The sequence below is a fragment of the Halictus rubicundus genome, chromosome 7 (assembly GCF_050948215.1).
Source record: "Halictus rubicundus isolate RS-2024b chromosome 7, iyHalRubi1_principal, whole genome shotgun sequence".
NCBI lineage: Eukaryota > Metazoa > Arthropoda > Insecta > Hymenoptera > Halictidae > Halictus > Halictus rubicundus.
The window spans coordinates 9,880,621-9,908,268 of NC_135155.1; the positions used below are offsets into that span (position 1 = coordinate 9,880,621).

Consider the following 27,648-nt stretch of genomic DNA (forward strand, 5'->3'; position numbering starts at 1 on the left):
GCGCTCTCTCTCTCTCTCTCTCTCTCTCTCTCTCTCTCCCCCTCTCTCTCTCTTTCTCTCAACGTGACGCAACCGAGCACGTTCGTCCGAGAATCCCGTCGTTCGTATCACAGATCTAAGAAAACAGGAGAACCGATTTCCGCTTGGTGAACGGTTCACGGACGGGCGTCCTCGGCTCGAACCTCAGCGGACTCTTCCGGTAAAAGTCCCTCTCGCCGATCATCTCTGTAACAGCAATTGTCTGTCAACGTCCGTGCCTGGTAACGTCATTAATTTCGGAATAGTTGTTCGGGTCTTCCGGCAATCTTGAGGTCACAGGAACGATCCGTCGGTGATGTTACATCGGTATGCTACCCCCTCGAATATAGAGAGAACGCTTATATGTGGCGTTCATCCACGTGTCCGCGTGGTGGCTCGCATAAGAGCTCGTCCCTAAGCCTTTTCTTTTCCGCGCGGTAGCATTCCTCATCATCTCCGGTCGGCAAGAACGAATATTCTAGTAACCTCGCACCGATCTCGATCGAAGCGAGGGGACCTTTACCGGTCCGTTTTCGAGAGTTCTCTGGAAAGGATGCCGACGCGAGCCGTGGTGTCGTCCTCTAAGCGCACTTTCCCGCCCGCCGAGCCTCGTCGCGACCATAACTTCGCCGCGATCCTTCGTCAGCTCCGGGGCTATGTACAGAAACGAGTAGCGGGAACGAAAGCGAGTCTCCTCGAGGTGTTTGTGTGTTTGTGTGTGTGTGTGTGCACTGCTCCGGGAAACAGAAGACAACGACCAGCAACGACGCAATGTCGAAGGTTAGTCGGTTTTTACCGGCGATCGCGGATCGTTCGTGGATGATCGGTGATTCGAGACGCGAAGTCACGTGGCCGTTAGGGTACGAGAGGCTCGTTCGATCGATCGAGGATGGACGTCATGATGGACGAGGCGATCCCCGCCGGTTTCGGACGTACGGTATTGCCGGCCCTCTTGATGCGGACGCGTTTCGCTCGCCGGTGTTTCACTTGGTCGAAAGCCCGTCGGTAGCAAGGAGGACAAAGGCAGTGGTGTAACCGGTCAGAAGGAGAGCGAGGTAACTCGTCCGACTGATCGTGGATGGACCGCGATTCTTCGGCAGGACGCTTGCACGCAGCACTGCGCCGGGGTCTCGGCTCGACGAGGGCTCCAACGATCGGCTCCATCAGACCAGGGGGGTGCCGTACACCTCGTTCGTGTGCAGGTTTTGATTGCTGTCGTTCTGCCTCGAAGCGCATTGCTGGAACAGACGGGGAAAAAACCATTCCTCAAGCAACCGGTCCGTTAGCGAGCACCGCTTCTCGAGCGAACTCTTGTCAAACTAGATACAGTTCTCGCTGTTAAGGCTTTCCGATGTAAGCCGAAACAATATACTGCTGCTCGACAACTGGTGCTAGATTATTTGAGGGGCACTCCGTCACAATATAAGACGAAAATGGAGAAAGTAAAAACTGCGATTTCGGCTTCGTTTTTTTGGTATTAACCTCTTAAGCACGGCGCGCTTGTCCGCAACTCTGACTCCCAGGTACGGCGCGTTCGTCCGCAACTCTCCCTCCCAGGGACGGCGCGCCTGGCCGCAGAGGGCACAAAAGCCACTATAGTGGCGTCACTGTTCAAACTGGTGCTTTCCACGGAAGCCACTATAGTGGTGTACCGTTCAAACTGATGCTTCCCACGGACGAGCCACTATAGTGGAGTACAGTGCTTAAGAGGTTAACAATTAACACTAAACCTACCGAGCCTTAAAAGTGATTGATACATGGTGTCTTATAAAAATGGAGAGATTGAATTTATTTGGATTTTGTGCGGTTCGTATTATAATTCATGCTCTGCTAAATATATTTATTTAATCATTTCCCACGAAAGCATCTTTATAATTTCAGTAATCGTGAAATAAAAATCTGGAACCGGTCATTTTGACCGGCGGTGGTAGGTTTAGTGTTAAACATCCGCCTGAAATGCTGCAACCCGAACAACAGAGGTGCACGTTGGGCGCGTCATGCCCATTTTCATTAAAATTAGTTAATGTAGATGTTATATATGTCTTCTTCAATATTCATTATGCTTTAAAAATAAGTACAATTAATATACCCACAGTAATTGGTACCCCCACAGTAATGGGGTCCCTTACCCCAGTTTTTCTAGGACACAGATTACTTTAACAACGAGAACTGTATCAGTGTATGGTGAAATCCTCAAATCTCTCATCTTGTAAAATTGTGGGATAGTCTGAAGAAATACCAGACAATTGTCGATAACAATGGGAATTGTAGTGTTTTACACGAATCAATGAGCAATAATTAGACTATTTGATCCTTCTATCATTTTTAAAGTATTAAAATGTGAACTCCAATTTTTAACTGTCCGCGAACCAGTTATAAATGAAATTTTACAGTGTAATAACGCGATATACTGCGACAGGATCAAATGTTTTTAAGCAAGGATTTAAAAGGGTACTGTCAATATCAGTTCCGCGAGTGTTAATGATTTATTCTGAGATACTTATTCATTATTAACGAGCTCCGTCAATAAGCAATAATCAATAACCATTACTCGTGTAAATTAATTCATGCGGAGTGCATAAATGTATTATTATACATATTATTCAAGTATCTACTATAACTTGTTTGAATTATACATGAATTTAATTTACTGTCTCGTTCGCAGTTTACGTAGTCCTTTTGAACATTTCTGTCACTTGAGTTAATTCGGTTGAAACATAACAATTACCATTGTACAGCATAATTAACAAAATTCATTTAACGCGTTGCGTGCAGAGCTGTAGCCGACAATACAGGATAAGTATACCATATAGGGAAACACACTTCACCACAAAATTGAAGGAACAAAAAGTTGTAACCGTACAGTTATCGATCTTTGAACTCTTTTGTAACTTCGTGTAAAAAGATCTCACTATACTCTACCTGTGCTCGTTTTAAAGAAACGTGAAATCTCTCGTTCCACGTCCATAAATTCAGATTCATCAAAATCTCTTTTCTATTATAAAACAAAGCGAGGGTTGCTCGTCTCCGTTTAAAAATTTACAAATTCAATGGCTTTAGAGAGTTTAAACATTTTTTTACAAGTTAATTTCAATGTGGCATTTCGAAGCTTCACAATTCGGGAATCTTTGTAATGGCCACTCAAAAGTTAATCAGTGACTTAAACATGGACAAAGAATTCCGTCAAGAAAATGCGAGCGAGTCAACGTGTTAATTTAGCGGACCAGTGTGTTCCCACGCGAGAAAATTTCTACGTATACAGTGAATTCTCGATATATGTCAACAACACGGGTCTTGCCAGCGTCCTGTATCGTACAGGAGACATGTCCGAGCCATGTTATGTTCACACTCCCCGGCGTCCGAGGTCTCTCGAGCCTTGCAACCCCTCACGGGGTATACCCCGCGGTAGTGGGGATAACTCCGCGACGTTTACCATCCAGGCGTTGGCGACATGTATAGAGAAATCACTGTATCGTGGTCATGAGCTCACCGCTTGCTTCCTCTCCCAGCTCTTCATGGCGGACTTGTATTTCTCGAATTCGTGGCACCAGTCCGAGTATATCTTCTGATAATCGTTCGATTTGGCGGGCGCGGAACATCTGTGGGCGTCCACGGTGATGTTGTACGAGCACAAAAGCGAGCCACCGAGCCAGCAATCGTATCTTCCGGCGTCTTGTTCGTTCACGCCCACGATCACCAGGCCCTTCTCGGACGTCTCGATGAACTTGTCCCCGCCAGCCCCGTACTTGTAAGCTATCTGGTACCTGCCCTTCTCCTTGCTGTAATGGTACCACCTGACTTCCTGGTTCGCCAACACCTCCGGCATCTTCACGAAGCAGCCCAAATGCACCGACTGACCCCACGTCACCACCAGCTTCCGCTTCCCTACGCTGCTGTCGCAGACGTCCGCCGTGCTGTTCGACACGTCCTGAAGAAGTCTGTGAAACACCAACATCGTACCATGATAAGAAACTTCACCTTTATTTCTTCGATAGAAATTTACAATCTATAAACCCTCATGTGTCAATTTGACACATTTTTCACGTAAAACATGATGTTATTCTGCCAACAATTCATGCGAAACTTTGCGACTTTTACTTCTTCTATGACTCCTACTTCTAACCCCTTAAATTCTACCCTGTCCAGCCCCGAAATGTTGAATACCAATAAAATGTTATACAAAATGTGATAAATGTCACTCATATATTTTGTACGCCATGTTTTATTTGTTTCTTCTTTTTTTTTTAATATGAAGCTATTATTTATTAATAATATCGGCTTTTTGGACCACTTTCTCGATTATCTGATTTTGATAGGAGTGGGGTGGTTTAGCCAAAATTTGGTTCTTTTTGACGGTCTTACCCGGGCTCGTAAGGCTTGCAGGTGTTGGTGTCCTTGTCCCATCCGCAGTAAGGATCATGCACGCAGCGAAGACAATTGTCGTATCGGCGCGTGCACATCACCAAGTCGATTTGCTTTATTCTATGATCGGACGCGACATAGAGGGCCTTGTGCTCCTTCGAGATTTCCATCGCCTGGATCGGCTCGCCCGGCGTCACGTCAAAAACGTCCAACAGGATGGACTGCGAATCCCCGTTGTTGTCTATCCATTGAACTACCTTGTGTACACGTCCGTCGCCTGTAACACGAGGAGCAACGATGCCTTTGTAAACTACTACTTCGGACAGCTGACGGGCCGCGGTACAAATTTACATCGATATAATGTCAATCCCGACAGCCCCGTAATCTTCGGATAACAAATTTGTTCCTGTCAAACGGTCGATACGTACTTCGTTACATTCCATTACCAGTCTACGGGCTTTATGGATTCGCCACGGAAGCGGACGGAATGAAATACAACAGAGCAGAAAGGTCGAGAGAGTTTCATATTGTTTTTAACTTATTCAAATTATTCGGAGGAGAAATGAATTTCTAACTTCTGCTTCTTCTACCAATTTGTACAGTTTCATTTTTTGGTCCGCAGTCTGTGATATTTGCTTTCGAGTGTTTGTGAAATTATACAACATTTGTTAGAAGTTTGATATTTACAGTACTGAGGGTCAGTGTTGCCAGATGAGCTTTGTTAACACGACTGTGTTATAGTAGAAAGTAGATACTGATGAAAAACGTAATTTGTTTATTCGTGAGTAGAATTGCTTCTGCCATTGAAGAATTGATCAGAGCCTTACTCGTACTAAAAAAATATGAAAACAAAATTAAAAGGAATTCCGTGAAACATTAATTCCTACAAGATTCCAATTCACAGATCACGTCAAGGGTTTCACAATTCGTAAACAATGAGAAAAAAAGGCCTTGTTGAGACCCTTCTGTCTATGTGTTGTTCCTATGTTTTGTCATCACAGAGGCACGATTATGTCAATTCTCGAAGCAATAAAACCGAGCCGACTACTCAGCTATGAAACAGCGCCAGCGACAGCGAAAGCAGATGACACAAGCCAGCTTGCAAGAAACTCCGACGTTAGTGATTATCTTGCCAAGTTCGTCCGCGACAAATCAGGATTAAGATATTTCGCGCAAAACGGCTCGCAGACATGTAATTCCCATTAAATCCCATTCCGTAATCTAGCTTGCGTCGCGGCGATTGCGAATTTGCTGTCGCATTAAGAGCCACGACTCCGTAGATTCGCGATAAGGTAGAGTGACCAGGTTACCGACAAAAATATACGAAAAATGATTTTACGTGCCTCAACTTTTCGTCCTTATGACGAGATGATGCAGATATTTGTTAATATAAATATTATAAGTAAGCCAAAAATTGACGATGTGCATGCCGTGGAATGCAAGCATTTTTATGCCATTGAAGAATTTGTGTCGATGAAAGAAAGTTAAGAAACGAAGTGACATCACTTTAAAAAAAATAATAACTATTAGGCTAACCAAGGGGCTAGTAGAATGTATAACTGACGCGTGATGACGTAGGAATCGTAGTCACGATGGGATGACGTCATCGTGGAAAGAGGCCCGGGCCAATAGGAACGCGAGCCAGTTGGAAACGAGGGAATCGATGTCATTTGAATTTTTCAAAGGGACTGTTTGAACACTTACTGGAACCAGCATAGTAGACCGTGTAGTCCAGATCCATGCCAACGAAATCGATGCGCAATTTATCCACGACCAATCGCGTGAGCATCACGTCGCGCTTATAAAACACCGGCTTCTCGTTCTCGTGCGATATCGCGGAGTCCATTAGCGGGTGGGACCGTATAAAGTTCAAAACGGTGTCCGGGAAGGTCTCCGTGTCGTTCACGCACTGGCCGGGTCGGGGCTCAGGAACTTTGTTCGACAGCACCGGAAGCCAGGCGCTGCTGCTGGTCGCTTGTTCTTTGAATTTCCCTCGGAACGCCTCTTGGATCGCGTCGATGTGAAACGAGCAGATCGCCGAGCCCATTAATCCGTTCGTCGAGGTGGTGAACGTCCCGTAAAAGTGCGTGTCGTCGCCGGGAACCTTGTAAATGCTCTCTGGAAAAGACGAACGCGACGGTAATTAATGATCCTTGTTCCAGGAAAACAATTCTTAACCCTCCGACCGCCACACGCGTACATATACATCGCTCTTATAGAGCCCTTAATACGCGCGAAAAGCGTTTAATCGAGAAATTATGATCAGTGGACTGCGGATTTTATGAATTTATCAGAAAAATGAGTAGCTGTAATTCAACCCAGTAAGCAGATTAAAAGAATTGAAATCTGCCAGTATACAGTGAATTCTCGATATATGTCAACAACACGGGTTTTGTCAGTGTATCGTCCAGGAGACATACGCGAGTTATGTTTACAGTCCCGGGCGTTCGAGGCCTCTCGAGCTTTGCGGCCCCACACGGGGAATACCCCGCGGTAGTGGGGATAATTCCGCGACGTTTATCATCCAGGCCTTGGCGACATATATAGAGAAATCACTGTATCACCTCCAAAGTAAAATTATTACAGAAAGAATGACAGGTTCCTTTTTTTCTGCAACGGTTGCAGAAAAATTTTTATTTTGCATAAAAATCCGCAGTCTGGTGGTAACATTTTAGAAGTTTCGTTAAAGGGACCAACCGAAAATGTTACTTACGTATCTCGTTGAAGTAGAAGGGAAATTCGCCAGGTATCGAGCAGTTCAGCCGAGCCTTCAGGTAAGTCGACCAATTCTGCGACAAAATATTCTTGCCGCCGGTGTCCCTTTTGCAAACTCTCGCCACACGGGAATAGACGCTTTTGCCGCAGTTTATGTATTCCACCGCGGTCTCGCGGAAGAAAAAGAACACGTGGCTGCCGATGTCGTACGAACCGACGAAATTCGGCTCTGAAACAAACGAACAAAAAATTCGTGTGACCAACAGTCCGCATAGTCGCCATATCAAAAACTAATTAGTGATATTCACCCGTTGAATCTTTTCTCATCTTCCAAACCGTCCATTCTATTTATATTTACGTCTACACATGAAACGCGAATATTCTATACGTGGAAATAAAAGTTTCCACCTTCCAGCTACCTTTGACAACAAATTCTCGTCCTGAACGTAGAAATCGAAATCTTTTTTCTTTTACTCGCACTGTGTAAATATTTCCGAAAATAAAAGTTTCCACCTTCCAGTTGCCTTCGCCAACAAATTCTCATCCTGTGCATAGAGATCAAAATCATTTTCTATTCGCACCGTGTAAATATTTCCGAACAATGAAACAGACCACTTATTGTGAACGTGCTTGCTTTTCCATCGAACGAAAAATCCTAAGGGGTATAGGGTGTTTCCGAAATTAGGGTACAAGCGAACGAGAGGCGATTCTACGCGAGGAACAAGTCGAAAGAAGGAATAACATTTTTTTGAGTTAAACTTCACCTTGGCAACCCAGAAATTTTTAACTTTTTGCTATATAATCCTGTAGAGCTTGACGAGAAAATGCCAAAAATCGAAGTTTTATGGCGAGGAATTCAGATATTAGATATTAGGATATTAGTTGAATAATCGGATGTTAGAACAGTTACATAGTTACAGTGCTAGACTCACTCTTTGTTGATTTGTATAATAAATAATATCGCATATAAACGTTCGAGATAATAAAGACTAGATAATTCGAGATAATAAAGTAAATTTTCCGTTTTCGGAATTTTTTGTCAAACAGTGAACAGCTTTCGAAATAAACGACCCAATTTATCGTTCTCTTCGTCCCGGCAGCACGATTGACCGGCTCGAGTATACAAACCTGCGCCGTGCCCCAATTACACATATTAAATAATTTTATTTAAACGACTCTGCATTGGAAACGAATAAATGCCTGCGCGATCGGAACGGCCTCGTCGAATCGAATTTTCCGCGCGGAAGGACCGCTCGGAGCAATGAAATCGCTTCGAATTAAAGTATTTTAGAATCGCGGCGCGGAACACGCGCGACGTATAAAAACGAACGGCTGAAAAATTGAGAAACCGTGTTGCAGGTACGTAGCCTACGTGTACCTAGACAAATTCAATTCGGGCCGAACGCCGAACGCCGAGGACGACGCGGATTTTATGGAAATATTAAAGTCCCGCGTGAAAATAAAATTGAATCCCGTGTTCAGGGCCGTGAACAGTAATTTCAATGGGAACTGCCGCGGTAAGATTCCTCGTTGATGAAATTCCGCGCGAAGATTCCCGCCGAACGATTTGCTCTTTAAACACAATCAAGCAAATTAAGATGCAAATCCGCGGCGGTGTTCCGGGCTCTTTCACTCCCGGCTAAAAATCAACACCGTGTCGGCGAATGTCGCGAGAGCGAGACATTTTCCCCTGCGCAAAGGGGCGGGGAAATTAAAAGATCAGTTTTCCGGCGCCCGGTGTAATTTACCATTTTCTTTTCTGTTCCCATTTTCTAAGAGATTTCTTGCCATTTTCTAAAAGATCAGTTTTCCGGGGCCCGGTGTAATTTACCGTTTTCTTTTTTCTTGCCTCTTCTGCCATTTTCCTTTAAAAAGATCCAATCGAAGAGAAACTTTCACGAGATCGTGTTCTTCTCAATAAATTCTCAAGTCCAAATTTGTATTCAATATTTCCTGTTTACTTCCTCAGAAATCCAAAAAGTATTTAAACACTGATTCCCGAAAAATGGTCGGTATTTAAATTGTGATCATTTCGTAAAAACAGATAGTACAACCATAAGCCGGGGCACATTTTAAAGCTTGAAGCCTCTACTCCTAGTAAAGCAAAGAGTAGAGAGAGTGTCTTCATTTTCCTCGAAGATATTTTCACACGATGCACCAGTTGGGAAACTGAAGACTCATTTTTTCTTTAAAAAATGCTGCAAATTCAAACATCTCGGGGAACTTCCAAAAATTTTTTCCGTAGATGAAACTTCCACAGTTTTGAAGATTAAAGTCTCCTCTTTACAAGGACTCCTTAAAAATTGACGTACGGTTTTTGCTCGCCGTTTTATGGGACAAAAATGAAGAACAAGTTCGGTCGTGCAGAGCCATCGTGTAACTTATACTACTGCAAAGTTGGCGGCGCACTCCCATTCAAAGCCCGATAGAACGACTACAAAAAATCGTACCTCAAATTTTGAGGTGTCGTTGTAAAGAGGAAGCTTCGATCTTTAAATCCGTGGTGGTTTCAGTGACGGAAAAAAATGTTAAAAATTTCCACAGCTGTTTGAATCGAACACATTTTCCAGAAAAAACGCGTCTTCAGTTTCTCGTCCGCTGCATCACGAAAAAATCTAAGAATAAAATAAACAATTGGAAAAACGATTGGAAACATACCACGTAATTGGTAGGCAGTGTATTTTGCAACGGCGAGGTTTCTCTTCAATTATCGTCGAATCTACGATAAATACAATAACAGGGGAACTAAACAAATAGTGAAATATTTGGAGTAAAAGTTGATCCTCGGCGATACAGGTGAGCTTCGTCCGGTGTAACAAGGACGGTATCGCGGGAGGGTGTGCTCGTTACGAAAACAAAAGCGGAACCCCGGGAAATTACGCGGAAGGGTTACGGGCCCGGAAAACGATCGTCGGAACTCCGCCGAAAACTTTGGAATTCGAAGGAATGCCGGCACAATGAGAAAAACTATAAAACAGACGGTCGAACGAGCCCGCGTTACGACGCGACGAAGTAAGTTTTCCGTGCGAAGGAAGAGGAACGACTTTCCAAGTTTTCATTTAGCACCCCCGGACGAACCGTCCCGACCGGGCGCATACTTAACGACCCCCACTTTGTCCGTTTTTACGAGCCGCAATCGTAAAACTGCTCTCTCGTCCTCTCGACTGTTATGATGGCACCGCCGCACTGACTCGTTCGTCGACCTTAATCGTTTTTCGAAAGCAAACTTTAGCACGTACACCTCGACGCAAGTTCCCCGAACTGTACTTCGTGGAAAGGTGACTCCCAAGCGATCCCTGAAGAACTATCCGAATTAACACGTTGCACGCCACGTGAGATATACAATGAATTCTCGATATATGTCAACAACACAGAACACATACCCGAGCTGTGCTATATTTACACTTCTCCGAGGCCTTTCGAGCTTCATGGTCCTTCATACCCCGCGGTAGTGGGGATAATTCCGTGTCGTTTATCATCCAGCCCTTGGGCGACATATATAGAGAAATCACTGTATTTCTTTTTCCTTTCTTGAATTACTTCGTATGCCCCTCCTCAAGGTATTAGTGGCCAGAGTGCATTCGGAAACAATTTTGAATATTTGAAATTTGGAACATTTGTTGCATTTGGGATTTTGGGTCGGGCCCGAGCCCGCCCGACTTTTTCCAAGTTCGAAATCTCGGGTACCCCCACACCCCTAGTTTTAACAAAAGAATTTCCACCTTCTAACGCATTTTTTTAAAGTTAACTATATCATATTGTGCAAATACTAGTGGAATTGTTTTCAGAAATATTAATAGAATTTAAGAATACCATTAAGAATATCATAAAAATTAATAAAGAAAAGAAATTTCTGTTTGTCTCTCGTTTCTTGCAATCGTTGCGGAAGATTTTACAAAATGGACTTCATCCAACTTGAATACTTCCTGTATGAAATATTAAACGTGACTGTTTATTCCAGGGAGCATTAAATATTGAAATGCAAATCGAAATGCACCGATCGAATATAAATGCAGAGCGGTGTTATTAACCTCGAGATAGTGAAGCCCATGATTTTTTCCAGGATAAAGACAGTTATAACTATACCGAACTATTATCCTACGGGGAATTTTTTATTCTCCTCCGACTATAAAAATGCCCGGCTGGACACTAAATTTCGCTGGCATCTGGCAACCACACGGACATAGGACGGTTAGAGAATTCAGATTTACAACCCCCAGATAATAAACTTTTGAAGGCTAAATGACAAAAATAAAAAGAGAGATGCTTGAGCCTAAATTAGAAAGGAGTATAAAAAGATAGTTACTGCGGTCTACTTTGATGAGTGGAGTTATTAGATAGCGAGGAAGACATGCGACTCGCTGGCTCAGATCCTGAGAGTGTCATTATTTCACAGCAGTAAAATTAATGATTTTTGGATACGCGTGGCATGACACATTTTTTTATACCGAGTACAAAGATGCAAAAATATATGCTCCGCAGTGTACTAATTACCAAGTCACATTTGTGGTGGCATCAGCGTGCCGTGGAGGGATTCGTTATTTAAATATTAGTACAAAGTTTTCGAACGGCGTGCTTCTCCTTTGTAGGCGATTCGAATACAATCGAGCCTGTCTCTGATCGCGAGTCGAGACACTTCCGTTTCCCGTTCTCTCTCGATTTCCGACACCCCATTCCCGTCCGCGGATCGTCTCCCTCATTTTCCCTCTTTCTCCTCCGCCTCCTTCCTCGTTCTCCGGCCTCTACATCCTCTCGCCTCCCAGTCCTCCACCCTTTCCCTTTCGCCCGTTGCGCCTCAATATATCAAACTTCCACCGGCGAAGCGTCAGACAATCGATTTAATCGGTGAACTGTGAAAGAGATTGCAGCCTCTTCCTCGCGCCACCGCATAATGTAAAATCGACAGAGGCTGCGCCGTTCGCACGGGGCCGCGATTTAAGCGCGGAGAAAATTCGATTTCCGTCTGCGTCGCGGCGTCGTCGGACGGCGTCCTTGTTTTTCCGACGCGCGACGATAAACCACGTCGCCTGAAATCGGCTCGGTTTTAATCGGCCGATTAGTAGCTCCGGGCTAGATTGGAATTCGGCGCGGTATTTCGTTGCACCGACGAGCGATGCGTTTTTCACTTTTTTTTTCTCTCTTTTTTAAATTTTAATTAAACACCGCGACACTGTCCCTTTGTCCTGCCAAACTTCGATCGTGCCATTTTTGCTGTTGCAGTGCAGATTATACGGTGTAAGCTCCGTTATGGATAAAACGGTTGGAGGTAAAGAGATCGGTAATAAAAAAGCTATTGAATCGAAACGAACGATTTCCAGATTCGTGGAATGCTCGTGACTGTGATATTTAATTAAATGATCTGCGATTGCGAGTCTATACTGTGCGCGTGAAAATTGATCGTGCATGTCTTTAAGGATTAGATTGCAAAATAAATATTGCCTAAGTCAATTGTAGGGAACGGATGTTAAATAAATATGCATTTCATCTTTTAATAATATCAGCAAGTCGAAAGTAATCTAATAACATCATGTCTGTATATTTGATCAGTCTATTTTTTTTTTTTTTTTGTAATTGCATCAAATCCACAGCCTGCTAATTATACACGCTATTCGATTTTAATTTACAAGTGCAATCATCTTTGTAACTGTTCGCTATTCGAAAAAAATGTTTCAAGCGCAATTTGTTCTCTGCGAAGAGGCAGTAATTTAGTGCACTTGGTTCATTTTTTGAAATGGGAACATGTTTTTGTTACACCAGGCGATGCTGCGGAACACGCTCTGTAAAAAAGTATTAACCTACGTGTGTCGGAAGACCATTAGCTTAAGAGACTTTTTAATTTCAATATTGCAAAGTGGTTTTAGCAAACAGACCTATCGGCACCTAGATTTCAGAGCAGCAGATACCTGCACCACCACCATTTTGTAATATCGTGATTAAAATGTTTCCTAATCTGGTTTTTCGACATACATAAGGGTTTTTACGTTTTTGTAAATAACGTCCCGTGACTGGTGTAAAACAAACTCTGAAATCCCGGTTTGAGAAATTTTTATTTCATTGGACCTCGTTTTCGAGAAAATCGAATTTCAAAATTAGGGCGAACACGTGCTATTGAATAGAAATCTTTTTGCGAATGCTAGATCCTCGATCTTAGCGGATTTTCAAAGTCTATTTTCTCGAAAACAAAGCTTGGAATCAAACAAATTTATTTTCCATTTATTTTCTTATGTACACTCACCCACTCGCTCGACGGTCGTACCATCAATACTGAGACACCCTGTATATCCAAAGATGACAGTGCTTACAAACTATCCGGACCTTCCTGGTCCTGATTCGAACCAGTTTAGAAAAACCGCGTCCTGCTTCGAAGTACAGTGAATTCGCGATATATGTCGCCGAGGCCTGGATGATAAATGTCGCGGTATGGAAGAAAATAAAAAAGTTTTGTCATTGGATTAGTAGTGGTCTTCTGGTCTCACACCAGTGTTCTGTATCGCAGAATAAGTGACTCCTGCAGACGAAACGACATTAGGACCCGCGTTGCCGACATATATCGAGAACTCACTCGCGGAACGTTCGAAGCCATCAAGCTAGAATCAAACCTACTTACAACGCGCTTGATCCCATTCTGCGACGCGCGTTTCACAGCTAGGCGTCGAGTTTTGATTAGATGTAGCCGCCCGCGTTCGTTCGAGCGAGGCGGTATTCTAGACGCGGAGCGGAAAACGTTCTCGCGGCACTCTCGATTTCGCGTCTCGCGCTGAAGGAATAATGAAATCACCCCTGGGGCTAGTTTCGCGAAGTTTACAAGTCGCGGCGTTCGTGTACCGGCGGGAGGGGAGGGGAGGGGGGTCTAGACCGTCGCGCGTACAAATACGAAATTCTATTTTCCGCGGGGTCCCTCGCGTTCGCCATTAGACACGACGCCTCGTTAATAAATACGGCGAATTAGTCTGGTTAATACTCTCGGTCTCCCCCACGACAGCGTCTCTCCACAGAATTCCTAAATTAACCGTGTCAATCTTTTTCCGTGTCCTTCCGCGTCGCGCCGCGCCGCGCCGCGCCGCGCCTCTCGATTTTCGCCGAGCAAGTTTTCGGGTAAACTTGTACTTCGCACTCCGGCGGACATCTTACCCTCGACGCCGACTTCCTCGCAGAATCCACGTTCCGAAGACTCAATTATACTTGTCTGGTCTTTGCTTTCGACGGTGTATACTGCCTGGAGACGGGGGAGGACGACTGCGGGTAAACCGGAGAGAGTCTGACAATAAGGGAAACTTCACCGGTACATGATGCTCGCAGCGCGGATGTAGCCTGACTCCGGTAGAAAAACTTTCTTAATTAGGATTTGATATGCTGCGCGCGACCTGGGATACGCGGAACACGAAGCCGAAACGTTAGACGGCGAATATTGATAATTAGTGAAATGCCCGTTGATTGCTGCGATTGCTTACTTCTTCTGGTGGATCAATAAAATTGCCTCGCGAGAGACGGTTCTTCGATGTTCATATCAGAATAGGATAAAAACAAGTATAGGCAAATGAATTTTATTTTGAAACACAGATGAACAATTTTTTATGCGATATGTACTGCTTCATTCTATATTAAATCTATGGCGATTAGCAGTGAAAAGTAATACGTCACCGCGTTTAACAAAAATTAAAGAAGCCCAAAAGAAGGTTATTCTACGTCAGAAGATGACTGTGGATTGAACAGAAAATGTGGATTCGAAACAATACTTTCACAGGGCCGTGCAAGGGTATTTTGAATCTGATCGCACTTTGATCCAGTGGAACGTCGGCCGAACGATAAATCAGTATCCGCGCACCCTCCGGCGACTTCCGACGTAGCTAACCAGGCGAGGAGTACCCAGGATGATCTAGGTACGCAGGATCCAGCAGGATCGCGGGCGACCCGCAGAAGGAAACAAATGAACGCGGACCGGTGAACGGTCGTTTGACAGGCGCAAGGATCCGTGAAAGTGGCCGGTCGTCGGTCGGTTATTCAGAGCTTGTTAAGCGCCCATCTCTTGCTCCGCCACCTTATCCACCCCGGCGTTGCAACCCCCCTTCTCCCTAATCCTTTATCTCCAGCCGAGCCGCAAATCGCAATCAATCTTCATTCCACATACTTTACCCGTGAACGCTGGGGAGGAGGATGAGAGCTCTATGAAGTGAAGCCAGCAGAGAGAGGGAGGGAGAGAAACACTATCACCGTCGGTGACCATACGTCCTTCATTCAAAAGGACAGACCTTCACTCCACGGCTCCGCCCTTCAGATTTATTTTTATTTTTATTTTCTGAATTGAAATCAAATTGAAATCGACGCACGGCCCATCGGCGAATGTCGAAGAAAGCATTTTGTTAACTTCCAGTCACTGGAACTTGAATGTGTTAAAGTTATGTCACCAGGGAACAGATCGAAGAATGACGACAAGATTATGAATCCTGCTGACACGAATGATTTTACGAATTATGGAATTTTGCCTGAGTGTAATCTCCAAAATGTTTCTTCCATTTCTGACCTTGTATGACCTTGAAGATCATTGTGTCGTGAACGATACAAAAATAATACCTATATAGCATTCCATTGAAAAAATTGAAGGTCACCTTCGTTTCTAAAAGAAAATCGTGCAAACACAAAGAGATTGAGTTACTTGTAGAAAACAGTTTTCCTCTTTCATCTTTTTCTAAAATGTATTGCTTCCAAGACAAACGCTAGTTATTAAAAGCGTGAACAGCCTGTATGTAGCTAATAATTAAGAGAACGAAGAATTTTCGGTTACCGACTTCCTGGAGAGAAACTTTTGAGACAACAGTTACGTTCGGTCGCTGAATGAAATCCGGAAGGGGTGGGAGGGGATGAAGAAAGTGGCGTTAGAGGCGGCGCACGCGAGCTTATCCGTCTCCCCGGGCGTCCCTGCTGCATTTAATCAACGCCGCCGTTAATAGACAAACCCGGGGTACGTCTCTTGATGGTAACGTCCCGGTTTGGATGGCCCTGGGATGGGGTTGGAAGGGGCGTCGCCTTCAAATTAAACGACGAAACAAACGGCTAATCATGCGTCCCTCGGGTCGGGGTACGCGGGACGGGTTAGAAAGATACAAAATGGGGTCGACATCGGCCTCCTTCCGTCTTGTTTTACTTCTTCCGCCCCCCGCCACCCTCCGCGGGAGGGTCGTGTAGCCAGAGGTCGGACCCCGGCACGCTTCCGAGGGCGGGAAACAGCACCCTCCTGAGAAATATAAGGCAACTACTTCACTCTATGCGCCCCGCTATTATTCCGTGCCAGGTTACCGTTCTCGCGAACCACCCACCTACCCCCGTACCCCCGCGAGCAAGAGAGAGAGAGAGAGAGAGGGAGAGAAAATTACCGCGGACAGGATACACCGGGTAGAAGGTGGAATTAATTGACAACTTCGCCGGGGATTTATGACTCCATTGTATCATACGGCCGGGAGAGAGCCGCGGACGAAATTGTTTCGCGACTGATTACGTGACTCGGTTACACACGGATCGAGGGGGCCACGGCACCCGCGCCGTAGCTTTCCCTTTCTTTTGTTGTTTTTGCGCGAACGCTGTCGGGCTGACTGATCACCGGCTGGTGTCAAGGTTGAAGGGCGTATTTGCGATTCGCGACGGTTCGCGAGAGCGTTCCGAACGTTTCGGGAACGGGGACCCTCGTAATTGCGACGGTGCCCGCGGCAGAATTTGTGAGACAACGTTACTCTGTTGTTTCGACTGACACTGAACGATCTCATATCCGAAAATTCAAAAAATCATGAAACTTTGTGGGGACATGTAATACGCATGTAGGTACGCATTACGCGATTATTAGAAAAAATCTACCTTTGAAAATTGGGCTATTTTTCGATTTCTTTTTCCTAATTGCCTTACCAGACAGTAGTCCTTACTCGAAGGAGCAACTCTTTTCCTGTCTCTTATAGTTTGCAAAATCGTGAGATTGTTGTAGACGAATTTGTCTAAGTTGTTCGTATACAGGGTGTTTCAGCTGAACCATACACTTTAGGAAAATTTCGAAACATAGAATTTAAATGGCATTGAAGGACACTTTTCCGGAAGTGTCACCTTGGTGTCTTTAGATGGGATGACCCTTTTTATCGTGATTTAAGTATCAAATTCAAAAAGTGTATTCACCTCCACATGTCCTAAACTTGTTAACGAGATATTATCGAAATAATTTTAATATTTCTTTTTCAAGCCATGCAATAATACAAAATCGGAACGTTTGCACTGACCTAATATGAATATATACACACTTTTCGCGAAGAAAATTTAAATTTTCGACTGAAAAATACTAGCCCCCAAGACGTTGAAGAATATTAGTTAACGTTAAGAATATTAGAATATTAGTGTGCAAATGGTTCCAAGTGTAGCTGGATGGGTTAGGAGCGAATAATGTCGCGAATTGAAGAGCAATTTTTGCGACGTCGAAGCGAGAAAACATCGACCTCCTCGACCCTCCTCCGAGCCCCTAAAAAAGGAGGTTGCTCCGCGGACCAGCATTTAGTTCGGCGAAAATTGTTCCCGGGTGTTATTTTATTACTCCGCCTTCTTAGAGGCAACACCCTCTGCAAAGCCTGATGGGCATTCTACCGACGAGGCTACCCTTCGAGAACCGCTTTTTATCTTCCCCACACCCACGACACCGGCGTTTTTCACGGTTTCCCGTGACCCCCCTCCCCGACACGCTCAAAGACTGTCAACCCCCGCTCTATCGAACAAGGAAACTGGCGGCGGCGTGGTATCGGCTTTACACGCAACTATTTAAGCGGGAGTACGTGTTTCTTGCAACGTTCCGGCTTCAAAGAGCCTCGGCGTAACGAAGAGGCTTTCTCAATGGCTCGGCTCCCTGCGTTTTTCCACGGGAAATTCGTGTCTCGACCCTAATGAAAATTTTCTTCTTCCCAGAAAACCGATTACGGTAATTTTCTTTCGAGACGGCGGTGGGACTCGTGCACCAAATATCTCCGTTTAACCCCCGTCTGCGTCTCGACTCCATTTTACGCACGTTTCTCGGTCTCAGTCGCGAATACCGTCTTATTATATTAATTACTTCGTGGACGAGGATTTTTTTAAATACTCAGTATATTTTTCTCAGAGAATTACGAAGTCTTAAATAATGGGTAGAATGAATATGTAACGCAAAAGGCCTAGGTGCATGATCTCGATGTCGTCAAAACGTTCACATTCGTTCCCGAAATGGTAACGCATACAAAATTCATTATCTAAACGTAAAGGTAATTATTGATTTCCAGTACAACTACTAATTTAAGCTGACCACCGATGTGGTCTCTACTCCGATGAAATTTAACCCAATTTTAAGAACCGACTAGTTGGAGGAAAGTGCAAGACAGATGCTACATGGGTTTCTTCGCATGTCAGCTTGTCACCCGAGAATAAATTAAATTGAAGAGCTGAGGAATACATCAATACGACCAGCTCGTTTCGACGAAGTTCGAACTGGAACTTTAATTTTCTCACTTTACAGGTATTTTCGGATTTGAAGTGGACACTGGAGAATGTTCGATAAAGCTTCGGCTCCCATTGTGATAAGGTTCGACGGCACAAAAGTTCTTGGAAGGCAGACTACTAATTCCTGAGGCATTACCTTGTTCGAGAAGTAGAAAGAGAGAGAGAGAGAGAGAGAGAGAGAGAGAGAGAGAGAGAGAAAGAGAGTTGAAGAAATCGTCGAGCGTAAGAGTACTTACTGTCCAGCCATTTCGAGTCGTACTTCAGTGTCCTCTTGAAGGTGAACTCCTTGCGACCGGTGGTTAAATTGTAGAGATCCGTGCGGAAGATTACGGTATCGGCTTTCGTGAATTCGGCATTGGTGCCGGAATAAAGAGCTGGCAAGTCACCAGGATTGCCCTTTTCCACCCAGACGGCGGTCGAATTGTCCGCAGGATCGTAAGGACACTTCGCTATACCCATTCCCACGCCCGGGACGTACTCGTGACGGGGCAAATGGGTCAGATTGCTCTGTGAAAAGAACGCCCGGATTAATCCACTATGGAAAATGATCGTTTAACTTAGATGATCACATTCTCCCTTCACGCTTTCACTGTTATCCCTTAACTCGAAACGCTGTTCAACCGATCGGAAAAATCGCACGGATTTCTAGACACAGCTCAAAAGCAACGTGGGGGTCATAGAGATCACGAAAATACGAATCGGAGTTGCTACCTTGGTGATTCGACCTTGAGAGATGATCTTCAGTATTTATTATTTTTATTTTTCCCTTTTTCTCTTTCGACCTTTCCGCCTTTGGTCGTCGCACAAGGTCAGATTAGCTTGTGGTAGCATCTTCAACCTGCATTTTCGTGACGATATATGCGATTTTGACGTCAGTTGAATAGTGTTCCTTGCAAGTGCATAATTCTACTCGATCACTTTAATTCTCAATTATATCTCTAAATCTCTTCATCATAGATTCTAAATGAATTTCTCCGAAAGAATTCCAACACCCGCGCACGGCGCTTGATTTCAAAATCGCTTTAGCCGCGTTAAACATAGAACACCAGCTATAATAATAAGCTTAAAAGTGAAATGACAGTCGATCGATATCCACGGTCGCCTATTACCGTCGCTCGTTAAAAGTCAAATTAAAGAATATGTTCCTCGGAGCTAATCCACAGTCTTTTAGCGGCACTGTTGTTTACAGCGTAATAGAGGTACCGAGCAGTCAACGCCGTTTTCAATGGGCCATCAAAATTATGAAACTGCAATTTGTCGAGATTTTAATCTGTCAGAGCAAACGAAGGTGTTGTTACGACCGATCGTGAAATGTGCAGATGGTAGATTTTGTTGTCGTCCACGTGATCTGGGAACAACAGCTCGTTCATTTGTCGTTTCGATTACGCTCCCGATGGGGGAGGCTCGGTGAAAGATGCGTCGCGCGCGCACGCCGGAAAATTCGGGTCTAGAGCGACGCGTTTCTACGCAAAAGCTGCACATTACCGCGCGAGACTCTATTACACGCACGGGAGTCGTAATTTTCGACAAAGCGAGACCAATATATTCTTTGACTTCATTACACGGGTACTTGAACGCACGATTCATTTACCTTGGCGCATAATTCCGTTCCCGCGGGCCCTCGGCTCTGACAGAATCAAAGCGAAAATTCTGACAAACACGATCAACTGACAAGACCCTGCCGAGTTACGCAGGAGAACTTTAATTAACCACGATTCTGTTCCTGTTCCTTCAATAATTTCATGAAATATTTTTTTACTTCTCTATTCTTTTGCTTTAGAACTTCTGTTGTAAAAGTAGATATAGTAGTCTTGATCTGTGCCCAATACGGGTCCGTGTTGTGACGTGGATCGTGCAGGACTAACATTTTCTTGTGACCGCGTCGACCGCAAGTAGAAAAGGACAGCGCTTGTACACACAGACTACGCGGCATGTTTATACTACTCGGCGACCTAAACAGCTGCTCGGCCCTTCGCGTGGTATGCCCCCCAATGGAGAGGATACACGCCCTGACTAAGATCGTGCAGCTCCGTTCGGCTTAGATCAAGACTCTACTGTAGTCCATTTTTATTCCCATAGGGATAAGAAACACTACAATTTTATTGACATTATTGACGAATGTGATGGGAATCAATAAAATAGGGAACTATTCGACAAAAGTGCGACAGATTTTGAGTAAACTATATTCCGAATAAAATTCAAAATCTAAACATTAATCCAGCAAATCTGCTTGCAAATTGAATGGCGAAATGATTATTAAATTTACTTGAAAATTTGACTCGATGTCCTCATCTTATGACAACTGTTACGATCGCGACTGTGTTATATTTATCGTTCTCCGTAAAATTCACAATGAGCCACAAAATTGCACGGTGACAAGACTGAAAGTGAGTAAGTGCCCGGGGACAACCCTACACCTTCCCCGACAGCCCTAAAAAAAGTGCTCGAGCATTCCGCACAGACGTTCCGTCGAATCCAGGATGAACAACAAACGAAAGCAAGAGATACTTACATAAATCACCCAATCCTTGGGCGAGTGAGCGTTCGTGCCGCACATGTAGAGCCGATTCCCGTCCGCCATTGGCTGGATCACCCTTATGTGATTCCGGCAGTCGAAGTGCTGCGAAAGAAGGGGAAGAAAATTGAATTTTCGGGCTGATACGTGCAAAGAAACGCGGGGAGGGGTGGGGGGAAAGGGGTGCGTGGGAGTATGGCAGAGGGTTCCGATGCACGGACACGGATTTTTTCGGAAAAAATTTTATTGAACCGGATCAGGGCAAAGGGTTGCTCCGTGATCGATCACATCGGCCCCCGTATTTCGGGCGAAATCGCCGCCGCGCCCGAACGCGAGAAATAAATTGGTTTGGTCGTCACGTAGAGAATATTTGCGTGGACCTTACACCTCGACACGGTGCGTGACACCGTGAATACGAATGAACCGGTGATAAGCGGTCGCTTGCGAACGAATGACCGACGGACAACCGAATTTTACATCGGCCCTAGCGTCTGCCGCGGTAATCGCACGAAACACTGATTATTATTAGACTTTCCGTGCATTCGTGGAACTCTGAGTTGTTTGAAATACTAAAAAAAAAAAATAGGCAAAATAACAAACATCAATCGTATTCCCACTTTACCTCTGTGACAGACTGCGGAGCTTCGTGTGAAATGAAAATTTTTTCTATTATTGACAAGAAACCAGTCAAATATTTCTTCCTTTTTTGTTTTAATTCATAGACTAAAACTAATACATGGATATTTAATTATATTTGACGAAATCCATTTTTTCCCCAGAATTTAGAATTTATTTTGTCGGAAATGTTTCGATTAACCCTCGGATGGCGACTTGCGTCAGTTTTGACCCAAAATATCGAAATTATTATTCTATTACTCAATATCTAGCGATTCAATTGCAACAAGAGCAACGAGTCTACAAGAAGTACCTTCAAGAATATGTTAAACAAATGAGTAATAAATAATGCCGCACCCTTAACATCGTCAATCTCAATTTAACGCGCGGGTAGATTTGCAAAGACTACTTGACAAATAAAGGTGAGTGGGAGATTTCGAAACCGAAAACATATACAGTGTTTGCTCGATACATGTCCAAAACACGGGTTTAGCCTGGGACACGTATCGGACAGGAGACACTATTCTTTGATCCACGCAGAACGTAAAGGTCTCTCGAGCTTCTATATATATAGAGTGAACATTGTATCTGTGAAGGGGTGCATTAATTACAAATCAAAGGTTGTTTTAAATTCGTGTACGTTTGTTTTGAGACTAAGTATAATAACCAATAGCCAGACTGTATAAATGCAGAATGAAAATAATAGAACACAAACAAAGAAGAATAGAACGCAAACTCCGATTTCAATGTTTCTTTCGAAACTCAAGGCACCGAACTTCGTTATGACACATCATCTGAGGCATTAATATTCTTCTACCAGAGTGTTAAAGAATCGAAAAGAGAAATAAATAATTCGAAGATCGGAGTGCTCGGCAAAGAAGATTTTATTCGCGAGAGCATCAAAATAGTTTCGAAAAACACTAATACACGAGGAAAGTTATTTCAGTTAAGGTGGCCGATACCACGTTAATCGGGCGTTGCTTTTCGCACTCTGTTTCATTAAAAGAAGAGTGAAAACGGCGCCGTACAGCGGAATTCAACGAGTCCGTTCGATATCAAATTTCGAAGTCTATTCTTCCACGGTCGTGGAATTGAAACGTACGGTCTATTAAACGTGATCTCTTTTCGATTCTCTCGCGGGTCCATTTATTTTACATGAAAAACGAGGAATAACAAGAGTAACGAAGGCATTGTGTTACAGGCGCCTTCAAATGAACTCGAATTACTTTGATTCACAAAAGAACGTGCCGCCGATCCCCTGCGCGCGTTACCCGACGCGCGTTTCTTTCCTATTTTTATCGAAAATATCATACGCTGCCTCAAAACGGACCGTTTTCTCCGTATGCTTTTAATTGCGCCATTAATTCGAATCGCGCCGCGAAGTACAACTCGCTCCTGTCCCTTTGAGTCGAGCCGTTCCGATCGTCAAAGGACATAGTGCCATAGCTCGCTTATTTTCTCTTCGCCGGAAAAATCGAAGAATTCTTAGGGCACATACGAACGTTTTCGCACCCATTCTTCTCCTCGACTTCAATTTTCTCGCATTACCTTTGCCTTTCCATTTCGATGCTAACCCCCATCTCAATACGCAAAATTTATGGTTTTCAACAAGCCTAAAGTCTTCAAACTACGAAGACATTTTCATGAGAAATTTACTAAATTAATTCCTCTATTAGAGCATTTTTTACGGATAAATCAGTCACTTATAGCGCCCGGTGGGGTTCACGGTTAATCTGAGAATCCTGAGCAATTCGCTCCCGAATATTTACAATTCGATAATCGTTGATTCGCCGTTAGATAATTTTTAAATTATCTAAAAAACGAGTACGAAATTTGAACATGGAGGATTACATTTTTACGTGGAGGACCGATATCTAGGGAAATGTTAGGCTGATTGAAGCTGCAATGAAAGCGACGCTACTCACCTCTGACTTCCCTTTCGACACGCAATTTGCCACGTTGCTTGGCTCCAAGTTCAGCACGTCCCTCTGAAACAGAAAAGAAACAGCAAGGTTATTTTAACTCGATTCAGACACGCGCGATTCGATGTTCAAGCGAGTATTGTACATTCTACCGCTGATTTCCACCATGTGGAGAATCGCGTCAGACAGGGTCGAGTAAATCCGCTGATTTCTGAATAGTGCAAATTTTAAGCAGTTATTGTAACTTCGCGCTAAATCTCAAGTTTAACAACGACCGACAACTGCGATTCTTCCCACCGACGAATCAAATGGAAAAAGGACGGTGAGAATCAGCGAGGGCTGACCAATTCCGGCAACCGGTGCTGCCGCCTAGCTCGCAAGGTGTTCAAGAAGAGATTAGCTGAATCTTCCGTTCTCGGGCATTCCGAGCGCCATTAGCAGAGCCAGTTAGAGCGCGACGGGACGACGAAATTCTCGATTAAAAGCGCCCGGAGAGAGCGGGAGATTTAATTTCGCTTGTCGTCGGTAGTCGGCCGGAAATAGGGCGATCAGGAGGAACACAACCGTCAAACGAGCCCGTCGGACTCAATTACAGCGCACACTCGGCGCGATATACTTTTGAAAGTTCGTTAGCGCCGTCCATTTCTGTCGTCTTCGGGTTCAGCGAAGTCGTCGTCGCGTCACCAGAGGGGAAGGGGTGGGGAGGGGATGAATGTTTCCCCATTGGCACGGCCGTTGAAAGGCTCGCCGGAACGTCGTCGTCGTCGTCGTCGTCGTCCGTCGAGGGAAATTCTATTTCGGCGCCGGTTGCCATAATTACGAGCCTTTCGAGGCGAGGGACGAAAGGATCCGCGGCCGGGACACACCGGTCGCTCTGCTCTTTCGCTCGCTCGTTTCACGCTCGCTGTCTCGCCCGGCAACCCGGCTTCTCTCCGTCCTCCTTTCTTCGGGACCGACTTCAGCCCGCCCCGAAGAGGTGTCGCGAGTGCATGCTTCACGTTCTGCAAGCGGGAAGAAGAGGCCGCCAGCCACTCGTGTGTCATTGTGCGAATCGCGACGACGATGAACGCGACGGACGACAACGAAGACGGCGATGCGATGCGACGCGACGCGACGCGACGCGACGCGGTAAATGCGACGCGCCGCTCGCCTTTCGAAACTTTTCTGCTGCAAATGCGCCGCGGAATAAGGTCAGCAGACGGAGACAAGCAATAGGAAGCTCGAGGAGTCATCTAGCCCCACCCCCCAACCCTCCCCGCCCTTCAGACGTATCTCTTCTCGCGCGACCAAGCCACTCTTTGATGTGTCGACGACGCCGTCGACGATTCCGGGTTACGCCCGTCACAGTTTCGCTAATAAAAGTTGGCTTTTCGGGCGACCGTGGTTGCGACAAGCTGTTTGTTTATGGAGCAGGAACTTTCTTCGGCTGGGAATGGGTAAACGATTTATACGAGCACGGATTTCGTCCATTTGTGGGAAACGTGGACGGCTGAATTTTCGAATAGTGGGAAGATTGAAAGAATCTGCGGAATATTTCCACGTTACTTTGCAACTTATTCAAACGATTAACCCCTTGCCCTACGATATCGACTCGTGACGAAGAATTCCGAACAGAATCTCATCCTTCAACACTTTGACTCCCAAACTGGAAGCCTAAAAAAGTTATTTAATGAAATAAAAATTGAGAAAAATTAAATGTATGATATTGAGAAGTGGATAAATAATGGATAAATAATTCTGTCGCCCACGTATGGGTGACATGCCAGTCAACGTGTTAAACCGAAATAAAATTCTATTTTGTTGTAGTTGATGTATATCCTTTGGAGAAAAGATAGGCATACAATAAATATAAACTATCCTTTTTTTCTATGAAATTCTGAACGACGAAGAAATTCTAATCGTCATAATCTCAAAATAAATAGTAGTGCAACGGATTCGGGATAGAAATCTTATTCCTACCCGTGTCTCGTAGTTCACGTAAACAGTTTTGATTTTGCATAAACATCCGCAGTCTAGATACGACGCAGAAATGTCCGAGTATCTGCGAAAGAGGCGTGAATGCAAAAATGCTAGTTGGGCAGTGTTATCAACAGCCAGTTACAAAGGTCTCCATACCCTTCCCGTACAACAGTCCCACACAATTTAAAATAGTTAACTCTTTCGAAAACGGTAGAAATCGCAAGATTTATTTTAAGTATGAAAATTGTACATGGTTGGAATCACGGGGGAAAAATAGTAAAACAGACTTTTTACAATTGTTTCATCTACTTTTACATGGCACGAAATGAGAAGTTTGTGTTCCTATGGAAGTCGTACATATGCTTTCTAGCGGAAAAATGGTTAAAAATGTTGCAAATTCAGCTCTTGCACTACCCCCCAGATGCAGTTACACGAAATTAATTCAGTATACCGTGCTCTATTTCTAACTGTGAATTTTAATGAAATATATCAAGTTCCGACACAACCAGCGAGAACGCAAATGTTTTATGCTACTTCTAAATAAAATGAGTTTGTGCTCATTTTCGGGATAATTGCATATGTCGAGGGTCAAATATGGACAAAAAATTCCATGCATGGGTGACACGGCGATCAAAGTGTTAACCCTTTGCACTCGAAGCTATTTTAACTCTAAAACGAAACATTTCTTCAGACCTAGAATGTTTCCCTTTTATATATTCTTTTTTCATGTTATACATACGAAAATGGTGCAATTTACTGGTGCAATACTGATGTTTAGTAATTTATTAAATGCAAACGAATTTAATAATGTAACAAATATTTTGAATAACGATACAGCAATTTTTAGTGGTGCCTTACAGTCACCATTCGAGTGCTAAGGGTTAAAACCGCCTCAAACGAAGCCAGGAATGAAAAAAGTCGAATCGACTCCGAAAGAAAAATGTGTCGACAGAGGGGAGGGGGGTGGATAAACGCGTGCAGCAGTAAGTTGCATCGGAGAATCCGCAGGGGCGTCGCCCTGTAAATCACGATCGAGCTCCGGAATCGCGGTGGTGTTCACCGGGAAAGATCAAACATCCCCGCCCGCCACCCCCGGCGCACGTACGGGGCTAACATAATTTCGAAAAACGGAAACCGCGCGCTCGCAAACCGCTCGGCCATGCATTTCGACGCCTCGGAAGGGTCTGGCCCCGGCCGCTATCCCTCGGGTCAGAAAGCAGAAGCGTTTCGTGCGGCTGCGGAGGTCGTGGACACGATCCGGAAAAGGAAGTGGTTCGTTTGCACGGTCAATCGTCCGAAACGCGTTGGCCTTAACGATCGATCTCCTGCGGACGTCGCGTGCCGCTCCCCGAAGCCAGTGTCACGGCCAGGAACGGCGTTGATCCTCGAAATTGTCCTCGTCGAACCCGCCGGGGAGCCCGGAACGACCCGAAAACAGCCACGCGCGCGAACGACGCAACCCGGCCTGACAGTGATCTACGACTAATAAATTAACGAAAGAATTGTTTTTGCCGGGCGCACGCGACGATATCTGTTATACGAGCGATGCGGAAGACAGCGAGAGGGACGACAACGAAACCCGCTGAAACTGCAGGATTTCCGGGCTTCATACATGCGCCAGACAGACGTCCGCGGGCGTTGACGCACCGTGAATAACTTTCAAGGAGGCGGAGTCCGTTTTACGGCGCGGCAGATATTTTAAAGATCGCCCGGTCATAACTCGAGTCAACCTGTCGCAGGATACTCACTCCGAGCGCTGGTGATATACGTTTTTCTGTGCCAATGGCTGGAATTGTAAGGCACGCTGAAAATTAGTTGTGTTTGCGTTAAAAAACGTTTTATGCGAAACAGATCCATTTATTTCTAACCTCCCTCATGTTCAATTTTTAGTTTCATTTCAAACGAAAATAATGGAACTGTGCTTGCACAAAATCCTAAGACAATATCGCTGAAAATTAGTTGTGTTTGCGTTAAACGACATTTTATGTCAAACAGAACCACTTATTTCTAACCTCCCTCGTATTCAATTTTTATTTTTATTGCAAACGA

The 27,648-nt window shown here is 44.6% G+C and overlaps 1 protein-coding gene across 2 annotated transcripts in view; it reads right to left on the reverse strand.

Moving 5' to 3' along the window:
• Positions 1-448: 448 nt before the first annotated feature.
• Positions 449-27,648, reverse strand: part of Sema2a (Semaphorin 2a) — a 361,481-nt gene continuing 334,281 nt past the window's right edge. For both annotated transcript variants that reach the window (XM_076791077.1, XM_076791076.1), the window contains exons 4-11: positions 23,644-23,706; positions 21,101-21,208; positions 18,825-19,095; positions 7,094-7,324; positions 6,085-6,498; positions 4,381-4,657; positions 3,509-3,956; positions 449-1,256 (exon numbers count right to left, since the gene is read on the reverse strand). In XM_076791077.1, the coding sequence (XP_076647192.1) occupies positions 1,182-1,256; positions 3,509-3,956; positions 4,381-4,657; positions 6,085-6,498; positions 7,094-7,324; positions 18,825-19,095; positions 21,101-21,208; positions 23,644-23,706 (1,887 nt within the window). In that variant the 3' untranslated portion in view covers positions 449-1,181. The remainder of the gene's footprint in view (positions 1,257-3,508; positions 3,957-4,380; positions 4,658-6,084; positions 6,499-7,093; positions 7,325-18,824; positions 19,096-21,100; positions 21,209-23,643; positions 23,707-27,648) is intronic.